The sequence below is a fragment of the Vitis riparia genome, chromosome 8 (assembly GCF_004353265.1).
Source record: "Vitis riparia cultivar Riparia Gloire de Montpellier isolate 1030 chromosome 8, EGFV_Vit.rip_1.0, whole genome shotgun sequence".
Lineage (NCBI taxonomy): Eukaryota > Viridiplantae > Streptophyta > Magnoliopsida > Vitales > Vitaceae > Vitis > Vitis riparia.
The window spans coordinates 17,066,958-17,081,183 of NC_048438.1; the positions used below are offsets into that span (position 1 = coordinate 17,066,958).

The window sequence follows — 14,226 nt, forward strand, 5'->3', positions numbered from 1 at the left end:
TTAAAAATAAGTAGAAAAATAATAGCAGAAACATACCTGAATCCATTGAAGGAGAAACCTTATAGGAAGAAAACTCTTTGAGATGGTCTTCCAATTCTGGCCACTAGATTCTGTGTCAATTTCTCTCTGAGAGGATTTTCGAAAATTGGAATGCGTAGTGGTAGAATGGGGACCATAACCCTATTTATAAATTGCTAGGGCAGTTTTAATTTTATCACAATTATATTTCTGCCCCTCATAGAAATAATAATTATCTAATGGTATCTACACAATAATCTCATGACAATTATACTCTTAAGCCAATTAATCAATTATTAATTAGATCACTATATTTAGGCTTAATTAAATGATAGCACACACATTTTAATTATTTACATGTGTGGCCCAAATTATAGATTAATTACAAAAAATTAATCTAACAATCTCCCACTGGGCCACATGCATATGTAATCAAATAAATATGCTTAACCTTATGAGCTCAAAATTTGCTATCATGTCCTTAGGGTATATCCAAACAATCTCATCCATTAACTATACTGACATAAGATCAAGGTGGCCTTTGTTACATCAATCGTTACTAGACCAATCAATGGTCACATATATCTACACAGCTAAATAACATAGATCAATCATGAGTGCATAGCATGGAAATTACATGCAATGTGATCTATTCATGCCTATTTCCAACTGGTCCTACTTAACTTTATTGAGATCAAATCTTTAGCATAATTTAACAGAGTGCAATAAAATGAATACTTTATTTCTGCAGAACACAATCTAAATTTATAGATAAAGTCTAAACATAACATAGAGCAATATACAATGAATAATATAAACTCCCACTAAATTTGGATATCCTCAAATGAGACAACAACCATATGAGCAGTGTGCTCATGAAAGACCTTGGGTGGTAATCCCTTTGTAAGTGGATCCACTATCATGGAGTTTGTTCCAATATGCTCTATGGATATCTGTCCACTCTGTACTTTTTCTCTTACAACTAGGAACTTGATATCAATGTATTTTGATTTTGTAGAACTCCTGTTGTTATTGGAATATAAAACTGCTGATTTATTGTCACAAAATATCTTCAGTGGTTTTTCAATACCATCCAGAACACGCAGCCCAATGACAAAATTTCGTAGCCATATTCCTTGATTGGATGCCTCATAACATGCTACAAACTCTGCTTCCATGGTGGATGAAGTTACAAGTGTCTGTTTGGCAGACTTCCATGAAATTGCTCCACCAGCCAACAGATAAATATAGCCTGATGTGGATCTTCTGCTGTCTTGGCATCCAGCAAAGTCGGAGTCGGAATACCCAATGAACTCTAATTGATCCAATCTCCTATATGTAAGCATGTACTCTTTTGTTCTCTGTAAATATCTCATAACCCTCTTGGCTGCTCTCCAATGATCCATTCCAGGGTTACTTAGATATCTGCCTAACATGCCAACAATGTACGCAATATCCGGACGTGTACATACCTGAGCATACATTAGACTCCCCACAGCCGAAGCGTAAGGAATCTTCTGCATTTCTTGACTTTCTAAACTATTTTTAGGGCATTGATTAAGACTGAATTTGTCTCATTTAGCGACAGGGGTATCACCTGGTTTGCTATTTTGGCATGCCATACCTTTGGAGGACTTTATCAATATAGGTCATTTGTGACAATCCTAAAATACCCTAGAACGATCTCGGTGTATCTGGATTCCTAAGACAAAGGAGGCATCACCAAGATCTTTCATCTCAAAATGTTTTGATAAAAATCTCTTGGTGTCGTGCAATATGCTAATATCATTTGTGGCTAGCAATATGTCATCGACATATAAAACCAGGAAAATATACTTACTCCCACTGAATTTGTGATACACACAGTCATCCATAAGATTTGCCTCAAAACCATATGAGACAATAATTTGATGAAACTTGAAGTACCACTGACGAGAAGCTTGCTTGAGGCCCATAAATGGATTTAGTTAATTTACAAACCATATTCTTTGAGTCTTCGGACACAAAATTTTCTGGTTGTACCATATAAATTGTTTCATCAATGTCACCATTGAGAAACGTTGTTTTAACATCCATTTGATAAACTCAAGATCATAATGTGCAACTAGTGCCATGATTATCCTGAAAGAGTCCTTCGTAGAAACTGGAGAGAAGGTCTATTTGAAGTCAATTCCTTCTTTTTGAGTAAAGCCTTTAGCTACAAGACGTGCTTTATACCTTTCTACATTACCATTTGAATCCCGCTTGGTTTTAAATATCCATTTACAACCAATGGGCTTCGTACCAACTGGTAATGGACAAGTTCCCAAACTTTATTGTCTTGCATAGATTTGTACTCTTCATTCATGGCTTCAATCCATTTCTGAGAGTTGGAACTTTTCATGGCTTGCTGGAAGTTGATTGGATCATCTTCCATCATTCCATTTTCTACCTCACATTCCTGGAGATATACGATATAATCGTCCGAAATTGCATTTCTCCTCTCTCTAGTGGATCTCCTTAATGACATATTTTTCTTGAGGTTGTTTGAGTTTGTTCTTCAGGAGCAATGTCCTCATTTGCAATTAAGGGTTGAACATATTGTCTGTTGGTTGAGGATCCAAATTTACTTCTTGATCAATGATAGGTAGTGAAACCTGTACATTATCAAAAGCAATAGTAGATCTCTCTTCCTCCTCAAAGACAATATTCCTAGCCTGATTTCTCCCCCCAAACTCAACATCCTAAAAAAATGTTGCAATTCCCGTATCAAAAATTGACCTAATAGCAGGATCATAAAATTTAAAACCCCTTGATCGCTCTGCATAGCCAATAAAGTAGTTGCTAACTGTTTTAGAGTCCAATTTCTTTTCATGAGGCTTATAAGGTCTCGCTTCAGCTGGACATCCCCAAATATGAAAATGCTTTAAACTGGGCTTTCGACCCGTCCAAAGCTCATAAGGCGTTTTAGCAGCTGCTTTAGTTGGCACCCGACTTAGGATATAAGCTGCCGTTTTGAGTGCTTCACCCCAGAGTTTTTTTTCGGGTAAAGTAGAATGACTAATCATACTCCTTACCATGTCCTTAAGGGTTCGGTTTCGTCTTTCTGCTACACCATTCATGCTAGGTGATCCTTGGCATGGTGTATTGAGGGACGATCCCACATTCCTCTAGGTATTTAGCAAATGGTCCTGGACATTGTTCACCTGATCCGTCATATCTACCATAGTATTCACCACCACGTCAGATTTGACGCTCTTTATTCTTTTGTTGAGTTGTAACTCAACTTCTGCTTTAAATGTTTTGAACACGTCCAATGATTGTAATTTCTCATGTATAAGAAATAGGTAGCCATATCTTGAATAGTCATCTATGAATGTTATAAAGTACTGTTGACCATTCCAAGATGCCGTAGGGTATGGTCCATAGATATCTGTATGAATTAATTCTAAGACGTCTGTAGCTCTATTTGCACCTAATTTCTTTGTTTTTGGTCTGTTTTCCTTTAATACACTCAACACAAATATCAAAATCTGAAAAGTCAAGTGAATCTAAAATCCCATCGGACACAAGTCGCTCAACTCTAGATTTAGAGATATGACCTAGGCGTTTGTGCCACAATGAGGCCGAATTATCTTTATTCAATTTACGTTTTGTACCTCGTGATTCCACATGCAAGGTTTCATTATAGGACGGAACAGTTTCCAACAAATATAGATTATCATAAACATTAAGTAAACCCGGTTCCTACAACATTTGAATTAATAGATAATGCAAATCTATTGTTTCCAAATGAACAACAATAACCTGATTTGTCCAAAACAGAAACTGAAATTAAATTCCGTCTGAAAGACGGTACAACAAAAGTATCTATTAAATCCAAAACATAACCAGATTTCAATAATAATCTAAAGTGCCCTATTGCCTCTACTTCTATCGACTGACCGTTTCCGACATAGATGCATTTTTCAGCATCACTTGGTTTTTGGTAACTCAGGCAACCCTGCATAGAAACACAAATGTGAGTAGTAGCACCAGAATCTAACCACCATGTGTTTCTAGATACTGAAGCTAAATTAACTTCAGAATAGACCAAAGTAAGAAATATACCTTTCTTAACACGCCAGGCAGCATACTTGGTACATTCCTTCTTAGTATGTCCAGGCTTATTACAGAAGAAACATGTTACCTCAACTAATGGTTTCTTTTGTTCTAGGCCATTAGAAGCAGCAACCTTATTATCCTTATTCTTTCGTTTGCCCTTATCCTTGGAAGTGCTAGCCAGATGAGCACTTTCGGTCTTGTCTTGCTTCAATTCTCTTCCTCTTGCACACAGAATGAAATGAGCTCATTAAGAGTCCATTTATCCTTTTGACAGTTATAACTGACCTTGAATTGATTAAATTGTGCAGGAAGAGAGATGAGAACCAAATGCACGAGTAAATCATCAGATAACTCAAGTTTCAAAACCTTAAGTTTTGAAGCAAGATGAGACATCTCCATGATGTACTCCCGAACATTACCCTTGCCTTTATACTTCATTGAAATCAAGCTTGCTAAAAGCGTGCTCGTTTCAACCTTATCGTTTTTGGCAAAACGTTTCTGAATTTCCGCAAGGAAGTCACTGGCATTAGTAACCTCATCGGTTACCGCACCCCTGAAAGCTTCTGGAATTCCGCACTTCATGATCATAAGACTTAGCCTATTTGAACGTTCCCACTTACCCCAATAAACCTCATCCTCTTGAGTACTTTGCTCATTGAGTTCATCGGGTTTGGGCATTCTCAAGGCTAAGTCTATATCCATGCAGCCTAAGAGAATCATCATATTCTCTTTCCAGTCCTTAAAATTAGTCTCATTTAACATAGGAACATTATTGATGTTGGCAGATATAGAAGTAGTTGATATAAAAGCTGAATCGAGAACAAAATAAAATGAATTAAATAAACCATCATGCTCACATAAAATAAGCAATTAAACACATAATCTTTAAATTTAAAAGCAAATTATGACATTTCAAGATACCTAGCACAACATTAATGTCAAGTCTTTGGACAATAATATTAACTGTAAGTGGTACTCTTGTTGTAGTGATCAAACATTGATGATAAGTTATGTCAAATAATAAATTTATCTTTGGATTGATTTATTATTCACATTAAGTTACCTTTATAATCATCACATATTTATCACCACATTTATGTATGCAATTTGACCAAATATTAACTTTCCTTTGGGCCAGTCAATACCCGCATGAATCACATACACACAAATATCTAACACCCCGAACAGACTAATCTACACGAAAGATGTCACTTTGGTGATTTTCCGCTTTAATTAGCCTATTTAAAATGCTAGATCAATAACTTAAATATTAATATCATAAAATGCTATTAAATAATAATAGTAATAAAAAAAAAATTTATCAACTCAATATTTCATAAATCTTAATCCATTGACATATATATATATTAAAATAATAACTTAAAGAATTAATCAAGGAGTTGGCTCTGATACCACTTATTATAACTCAACCAAGATGAATACCCTAATTTCATATATACTGGAATCTCCTGATTAAAAATGAGTAGAAAAATAATAGCGGAAACATACCTGAATCCATTGAAGGAGAAACCTTATAGGAAGAAAACCCTTTGAGATGGTCTTCCAATTCTGGCCACTAGATTCTGTGTCAATTTCTCTATGAGAGGATTTTCGGAAATTGGAATGCGTAGTGGTAGAATGGGACCATAACCCTATTTATAAACTGCTAGGGCAGTTTTAATTTTATCACAATTATATTTCTGCCCCTCATAGAAATAATAATTATCTAATGGTATCTACACAATAATCTCATGACAATTATACCCTTAATCCAATTAATCAATTATTAATTAAATCACTATATTTAGGCTTAATTAAATGATAGCACACACATTTTAATTATTTACATGTGTGGCCCAAATTATAGATTAATTACAAAAAATTAATCTAACAATATCCATTCGAGAGTCCGTCATGTGGGGGATTCTCCCTGTTTCTAGTAATAGTGCCATCCTGAGCCCCAACGATTTAGGCGCCCCATTACACATGGGATCATGGCCTACCAGTATTTGGAAACTTCATTTATCGACTTCTTCGATACTTCATCTCATAAAAAACATATGATAAAACTGCTTTTAGTGTCCAGCTTGAGTGGAAAAAAAGGTTACAATGGGGCTATGGAAAAGTCGCTCCCATATATCCCATTCTAGGACCAAACGTAGGACGAAAAATTTCACCTGATTGATAATAAATTAGCAACTTTTCTTTGTTTCTTTCTTATTTTATCTTTTGTTTTTTCTAACACAAGTCCAAAATTTTGGTTACGCGATAAATTCATGACACATCTTCATGTAGAATCATCAATTCAGTGACAGATCATTTTTCTTCTATCCTACGACCGGTCCAAATAATCCAAACATATAACCTCATTTAAATAAGAGAAAAATTTTCTTCTATTCTAAGGCTGTTCAAATAACCCAAATATGCTCCTCAGTTTAGACTTTTGCTTTGTGTATGTAAATATCTCTCTATTCCAGTCAATATCTTGCTTGTTTAATTTGTTCAACGCATTCTCCTAAAAGAAATTAATTACAATAATAGTAGTATTGTTTGTACTATTATGTATATGTGATTTATTAAGACTAATATACCCTCCTTGTCTATAAATACCTCAGTCGCCAGTCACAAGGCCACAGCCCAAGCTCCTGTTTCTTTCTCTTGTTGAGTACCCCCGACCTTGTTTCCTTTTCTCTCTGCTGACTACCCAGTGACAATATCATAGATCATGAGTACTGTTACTTCTTCGTTTGCATCCCCCTCCAAAAGGTAAACCTCTTCTTTATTTTTGGTACGCCCGAAATCATTCACGAACTTTTAAGCTTAGGCCCACTGTATTCCTTTACATCTACGTTGCTTATTTTCTTTTCTTACCAATTCCCATACTTCCTTTTAAAAAATCAGAATGGTTTACCATCTTCATATCAGTGGCCGGCACTTCTTTGATCCTAATGCATTCCATTTTCACACACCATTTCAGGGAAAAGCTTAGCCCACCCGTGATTTTCGATAAATGAAAATATCCATGTCATTTTTTTTAACCTGTTGTTAGCATATACTATATGTAATAGGTGATCAAATTTTAAAAATAAAAAATTTAGAATTAATAAAAAAAATAAAAAGAAGAAGAAGAAAGAGACAGGTTTTGGGCTTGGGGATGGCTGCTATGGAAGTGTGTTTCCATGATCCAATGTAATACCGAGTACTTGTAGGTGGACTAGTACACAAGTAGTAGTTTTACTCGCCGTGGGATCTGCGTTGGATCTCGGTATATATGTATATGCATGGTTAATGTATTCTATTTTCAGGCTAGAAGGCAAGGTGGCAATTGTTACAGGTGGAGCAAGCGGCATTGGAGCAAGCACTGTGCGTCTTTTTTGGGAGAATGGTGCCAAGGTTATAATTGCTGATATTCAAGATGACCTTGGACAGGACATTACCAATAAGCTCGGTCAAGATGTTAGCTACATCCATTGTGATGTATCAAATGAAGATGATGTGCAGAATCTTGTTGACACCACCATTTCCAAACATGGAAGACTCGATATCGTGTATAATAATGCAGGGATCCTAGACCGCCACCTTGGGAGCATCTTAGATACCCAGAAATCAGACCTGGACCGGCTTATTGGGGTTAACTTGGTTGGGTCTTTCCTAGGAGCCAAACATGCTGCAAGGGTCATGATACCTCAGAAAAAGGGCTGCATACTATTCACAGCCAGTTGTTGTACATCAATTGCAGGCATTTCAACTCATTCCTATGCAGTGACCAAGTATGGCATTTGGGGGCTTGCTAGGAACTTGGCTGCTGAGCTCAGGCAATATGGGACAAGAGTAAACTGCGTCTCCCCTTATGGCTTGATTACTGGCATGGGGCAGCAGCGGCTCACCAGTGAAGAGGTAGAGGCAGCAGAGGCATCCTTGAGTGAGATGGGGAATTTCAAGGGAGAAGTTCTCAAGTCTGAGGGTGTTGCAAGGGCTGCACTCTACTTGGCTAGTGATGAAGCGAGTTACGTGAGTGGGCTCAACCTTGTGGTGGATGGAGGCTTCAGTGTAGTCAATCCTACCATGATCAAAGCTTTTAATATGCATTGATCGAAATTGTATGACTACTTCCTGCAGTCATTCCAGAATTGAAATAGATAAATGGAGTGCCTAGTTAGGTGACTGGGGGTGAAATTTAGATTATTCACGAGTATTAATTTGTTACCTCCGATTGTAGTAATGCTTCACTTGTTTTCATTTTTGTTAGAGAACTATGTGCGTGACCGATCTTGCCTTATTGGAGTCTGAATTCCACACATGAAAACATGACAATGGCCAACTCTGCATTAGGTTTAGTGACTAATTTTGCGATTGGGTTGACGGATCGATATGCTCTTCTTTTCTCAATGGATGACTACTTAAAATCTCAATTAAAATCACGTCCTATAATGTTTACGCCAGGAACCACCATATCTTTTGATCCGTCAGTTATTAGAGGCAGAGTTTGGGTTAGATACGCACTTGAATGTATATCCGCCGCTGTCCCAGTGACAACATGATTGCTGGGAGACTATGATTGGTTTGGCTACTTAATTGAATGGCACCCGGTCCTCAATTTCCCGGTGCTGGGGACTTGAACATTTTAGATTTCTCAGCATGGTTTTCATTTACCACAAGAAATTATTTGTTAACCCAATTCTTATAAAGATTAACTGTCTGCTAGGGAGCAAACTATATATGATGGAAAAGATGCTGCACACTGTTTTCTGTACATCAACTGCAGGCATTTCAGCCAGAACTTGGTATCTGAGCTAGGGCAATGTGGGATAAGAGTGAATTGCGCCTCTCCTTCTGGCGTGATCACTGCTACAGGGGCAACAGAAGGCAAGATTGAATAAAATGGGAAATCTTGAGGGAGAAGCTCTCAAGGTGCGCTGAGGGTATTGCAAGGTCTGCATTCTACTTAGGTAGTGATAGTTATGTCAGCGGCCTCAACCTTGTGGGGATGGAGGGTCCAGTCTCGTGAATCCTATCATGGTGAAAGCTTTCAATTCATGTTACTTATTTGTATTACAATTTCTGCAGTCGTCATTGATCTCTAAATAAACAAAAACAAATGGAGAAGCACTGTTTGGCCGTGAAGTTTCGTAATAAGAGTGCATGCATCTTGTTGTCTTATTACTTGAGTGGTCAATTCCACACATTAAATCATTGTAAATATTTTAGCCAGGATGTTAACTTCTCTGAAAGATAATGTCCTTATGCCTAACACTCTCAAACATCGATGATGTCGCAGGCACTGCAAAAGCCAGGAGTGGGCAGAGGAATCATGGGAGTGGGATTAGTGGGGATGCATGTTTATTTATCTTTTTTTTTTTTTTTTTTTTTTTTTTTTTTTTTTTTTTTTTAATCCTGTGACAAAATGGCTATCTCATGCTGCCCAATTCTTAAAGGCTATGGTTGGGTGAGACAAGCACTTCCTCTTTCATTTTATTTTATTTTATTTATTTATTATTTTATGAAAAAAAAACTACTAAATAAAGCATTTACACATTAAAATGAAACCACAATAATATTCAAAACCAAATTTTGGAAAAATTTAACCTCCAAATAATAGATTCTAAGCTATAAATACATTTATTACCTAAACAATCTATTGTTCTATTTATTTTTCTACAAGCATTATGTTAATGATAAACATTAAGGTTTTAAGTTATCTTCAAAATATCCCCCATAAACAACATAATAAAATTAGGAATATTACATTTTATTATTATTATAACTATCATCGTTATTTTTGAGTCACCTTTAATATTTGGGTTTAAGAACTCATTGTTCTTAACAACTAGACGTTATTTTTAAAAGTCATGCATTCAGTAATAATTATTGAAACATCATCTGTATGCCTACTTGTAACTATTTTTATAATTCCATTAGAATATCTAATAACCCATCCTGATGCACTTCTATTATCTACCCTAAAATCATTAAAATTTAATTTAAAAGAGGAATTCAATGAATCCATTTTTCAACTATTTGAGAAACATTACATAATTCGTTTTAAAGATAAGAGTCAATCACATATTCCTGAAGATTTTAAAAGTCTAAGAGAGCTTTCTCAATAATGAGCAAGGGGTTGGGTCGAATATTTTTAAACACTATATGATTTCTATGGATTTGTACATTCCACAAAATAATAACCTTTCCCATATGAAAGTTGAAGAATTTGCAATTAATTTTGTAGTTTTTATACACCATTTCAATCCAAGATAAAAAAAAAAAAAAAAGCACATTCAAATAAAAAAAAGGTGTAGAACAATTAAACTTGATGTGACCCTAAATTTTTTGAACAAAAGAATTTAAAAATATGGTCAATATTTCTAATATTTTGATTGCATAGACAACATATGTCTAAAATTTCCATTCTTCTAGCTATTAAGAACTTGCGAGTAGGGAAAACATTTTTAATAACCAACCATAAGAAAAATTTTATTTTTGGCACAATATTTAATTTCTAAATCCAATGCAGAAATTTGGGTTTAGGGTACACCAAAAGCTTTCTCATTGTCCAAGTTTCTGATTGAAGAAGGTTTTTTTTTTTTTTTTTTTTTTTGTCCATTAGGCTTTAAGCTGAACCAAGTAAATCATTATGTGTTTTTTGTGTTCTTTATGGTTGGTTTATTTACTTCCCTCTATTATTCAATTGATAGAAAGAAAATGAAGACATGAATGTGCCATACATTGGATTGAAGTTTTCTAATGGTTTAACAAATATCTTGGTTGTCCAATTATTCAAGGTAGAGTGGCAAAATAACACTTTTTTGAAGTGATGCTTAAATCTCAAAAAACTTGCATCTTGGAAATTTTATTTCCTTTCAAGAATTGGTAAAATAGTTTTAATAAAAACTTATTTTGATTTTTTTTAGGGTTTATCGATCTCAAGATGGTAAGTTATTGAATAAGATTACAAGAGTTCTCAAATATCAAAATCTCAATTACACCAAAAAAAATACTTTACCTAAGTTAGTATGTTCCTAATGTTGGACAACATCTCAAATTTCTAATTGAAATATATTCCTTTTTATATAAGAAACATCATATAAAATATTTTCTAACTTAATATGTGATTGTAATTAGATTTTTATATAGTAGGGAAAGCTAACAAGAATATCTTTATAAATATTTTAGGTTAAGAGGGAAAAAAATTATGAGAGAGAGATGAACTTGTGAAGACCATACATAATGGACAGAGATGTGAAGAAAAGTGAAAAACATCTAGTAGAGTAAAAGGGTTCATGGTTTCGGGTGAAAATACGATAAGTGAGGAAATGCGGATGTTTTGGGACCTAATAGTTGTATTTATTTTTATTCTCTATAATATTATTTATTGTATAATGGAATGTTATCTCTTATCTATAGAGGTAGATATGATTGATTGAATCATATTAAAATCTCTTGCACTTTTGTTTGTGATATGTTTTATTTTTGTGGTTTTTCTTTGATTTGTTTCCATTTAAACTTTTATTGACCCAATAAGTGATATCAAAGCTTCCACACACACAAGAAAAATAAGATGTTCCGGGACCTAATAATTGTATTTTTTTTTTGTCCTCTAATATTTTATGGTATAGTAGAATGTTATCTCTAATATTAAAACCTTATGTACCTTTGTGTGTGGTTTATTTTATTTTTATGCTCTTCTTTGATATGCTTCTATTAAAACTTTGGCTAACCCAATTAGTGGTTCAGAGTTTCCATATGCATAACATATGGTATTAGAGCTTTTGATTGAAGGTATCTAGAAGAACCTTGAAAGAACAAAGAAGAATACAATATAAAAGATGATTGCAAAAAGGAATTTTTGTTAAAGGGAAATGAATTATTCTCTCATAAGAATATGATACAAGAAACAAGAATTTCGTAGCATATGACAAAATCATAGTACACGAAGAGAACCATGCCATACTAGAAGAGTAAGACACACGAGAAAGTTGTAAACCGTGGTGAGACAAAAGATTGAATTAATGAGATTTGATTTAAGATAGAGATTATTGGATAGTGTCTCAAATTCCTAATTTGAATATATTCCTTTTTGTAAAAGGGATATTATATAGAATATTTCCTAAGTTAATATGTGATTGTAAATAGATTCCTTATAAAATAAGGAAATGTGGTAGGAATATTTATATAAATATTTTAAGTCATGAGAGAGAAAAGTTATGAGAGAAAAATGAGTTTGTGAGAACTAAACATGATAGATAGAGATATAAGGAAAAACAAGAGACATTTGGTGAAGCAAAAAGGTTTATAGTTTAACATGGAGATACAAAAAATGGGAAACTTTGGGATGTTTTAGGACCCAATAATTGCATTCAGTTTTATCTTTTGTAATATCCTCCACTGTATGGTAAAATGTTATCTCTTATCTATAAAGGTATATATGATTGGTTAAATCACGTTAAAATCTTGTATACTTTTATGTATTGATTGTTTTATTTTTGTGTTCTTTCATTAATTTGTTTGCATTAAAGCTTCCATCGAACCCAATGTCTAATTACATAGGAACATCTATATAGGAAACTAATTGCATGATTGTCAAAAATACCTATTCCTAAAAGAAGATCTCACAATAGATTTTGATAACCCTAAGTTCATCATTCTCTTCATTAGACATCATTATTGGTAGAGTATCTCTACCTTTCAATGTTTTTCCTAACCCTTGTTGAATTAACAAGGCATACATCTTAACACATTTTAAATTGAAATCATTTCTTCTATCAAACTTTTCAACCTCAAACTTTATCATTAGTATAGGTTTAATAACTTAAACTCATATATCAGTTTATTGTGAAAAATCATGACAAAGAATAATAATAGGGAAAAGAAAATAAGAGAATAAAAATAGAATATACATAAAGTACACAATAATTTACATGGTTTGATTTAAAACCTATATTTACAATTGAATACGAAGAAAAACATTCACTACCCTAGAGATCTCAAATCTTAAGGCCCAATTACACCTAAAAAGAGACTACCTTTCAATCAAAATTTCTTTCTTATATGTTTCTAATTACATAGGAACATTTCATATAGAAAAGTAATTGTATAATTATAAAAAAAGGGTATATAACTAAAAGAATATCTCATAATAGAATATTTTCTTTATAATAGTAAGAAACTCTTATACAAGAATTAGGAGTGTAATTTGGTTGGGTTAATCCAACCCAATCCGAACTCAACCTAATATTTGGATGAACTTAGACAATCAATTTCAATATTTGGGTTGGGTTTGAGATAGGTTTTTTCAATTCAAAGTCAATTTAAGTTGATTGGTTAAGGTTCAGATAACCTAAATTCGATTTAATGTTTTTATTATCCTATAAGATATTTATTTATATTTAGATTTTTAAGAAAAAATATCAAATATTATATCATTTGTTTTCATTTTTTTTAGAAAGATATATAAATTTATTTGTATCTTTTGTTTACATTTTAAAATTTTGTCATATTAATTATTTAAATTTTTATATAAACATATAAAAAAAGGTTTTTTTTTTTTACAAAAACATTACCAATGGATTTTGAATTATATAACTTGATGAACTTAATTCAATCCGAACTTAATTTAAACTTAGACAAATGAGGTTGGGTTGGCTCAATAACTCATCTATTCAGTTTGCATACCTCCCTTTAAATCTCATGGACCGTGTGGCATTTTGCCTAGAAAAAAAAAGGAAAAAAAGAAAGCCAAATCGGCTTCCATGAAGAAGCTTGGATTTGGCCTGATATGAGTTGGACAAAAAGTTTGGAAGAAAAGAGCAGAAAGATGAGTTTTGGAAAGAAGGGGAAAAAAAAGGGGGCTTGGGCCTATTTGGAACGGGAAGCCCATGAATCGAGTTGGCTCACTGATTCAACAGTTTCACCGTCGGATGGACCAATTAGTTCAACTCATTTTCAACATAGTAAACTGAACTCCGATGGCAGGTTGGATTTTTGAAACATTGCTTAAAATAGAATTTGAAAAACTTCAATATCATAACTCGTAAAAAGCCAACCTTTCTTAGAGGCCATGATTGGGATAGAGCCGGGTTTCCTCCCCATTCTGCCATTAATTCTTATTGGCTATGACTGCCTAGGCCA

The 14,226-nt window shown here is 33.8% G+C and overlaps 2 protein-coding genes across 2 annotated transcripts; one reads left to right on the plus strand and one right to left on the minus strand.

The window, feature by feature from the left end:
* Window positions 1-757: 757 nt before the first annotated feature.
* LOC117920663 (secreted RxLR effector protein 161-like) lies at window positions 758-1,541 on the minus strand. The gene is made up of 2 exons (XM_034838259.1): window positions 1,109-1,541; window positions 758-777 (listed from the first exon to the last, which is right to left on the minus strand). The coding sequence occupies exons 1-2, from the start codon at window positions 1,539-1,541 to the stop codon at window positions 758-760; spliced, it is 453 nt and encodes a 150-aa protein (XP_034694150.1).
* Window positions 1,542-6,773: 5,232 nt separating this feature from the next.
* On the plus strand, window positions 6,774-8,407 carry LOC117921094 (tropinone reductase-like 1). The gene is made up of 2 exons (XM_034838891.1): window positions 6,774-6,867; window positions 7,407-8,407. Exons 1-2 carry the CDS (start codon window positions 6,827-6,829, stop codon window positions 8,191-8,193), a joined length of 828 nt encoding a protein of 275 aa, XP_034694782.1. The 5' UTR covers window positions 6,774-6,826; the 3' UTR covers window positions 8,194-8,407.
* The last annotated feature ends 5,819 nt before the right edge of the window (window positions 8,408-14,226 follow it).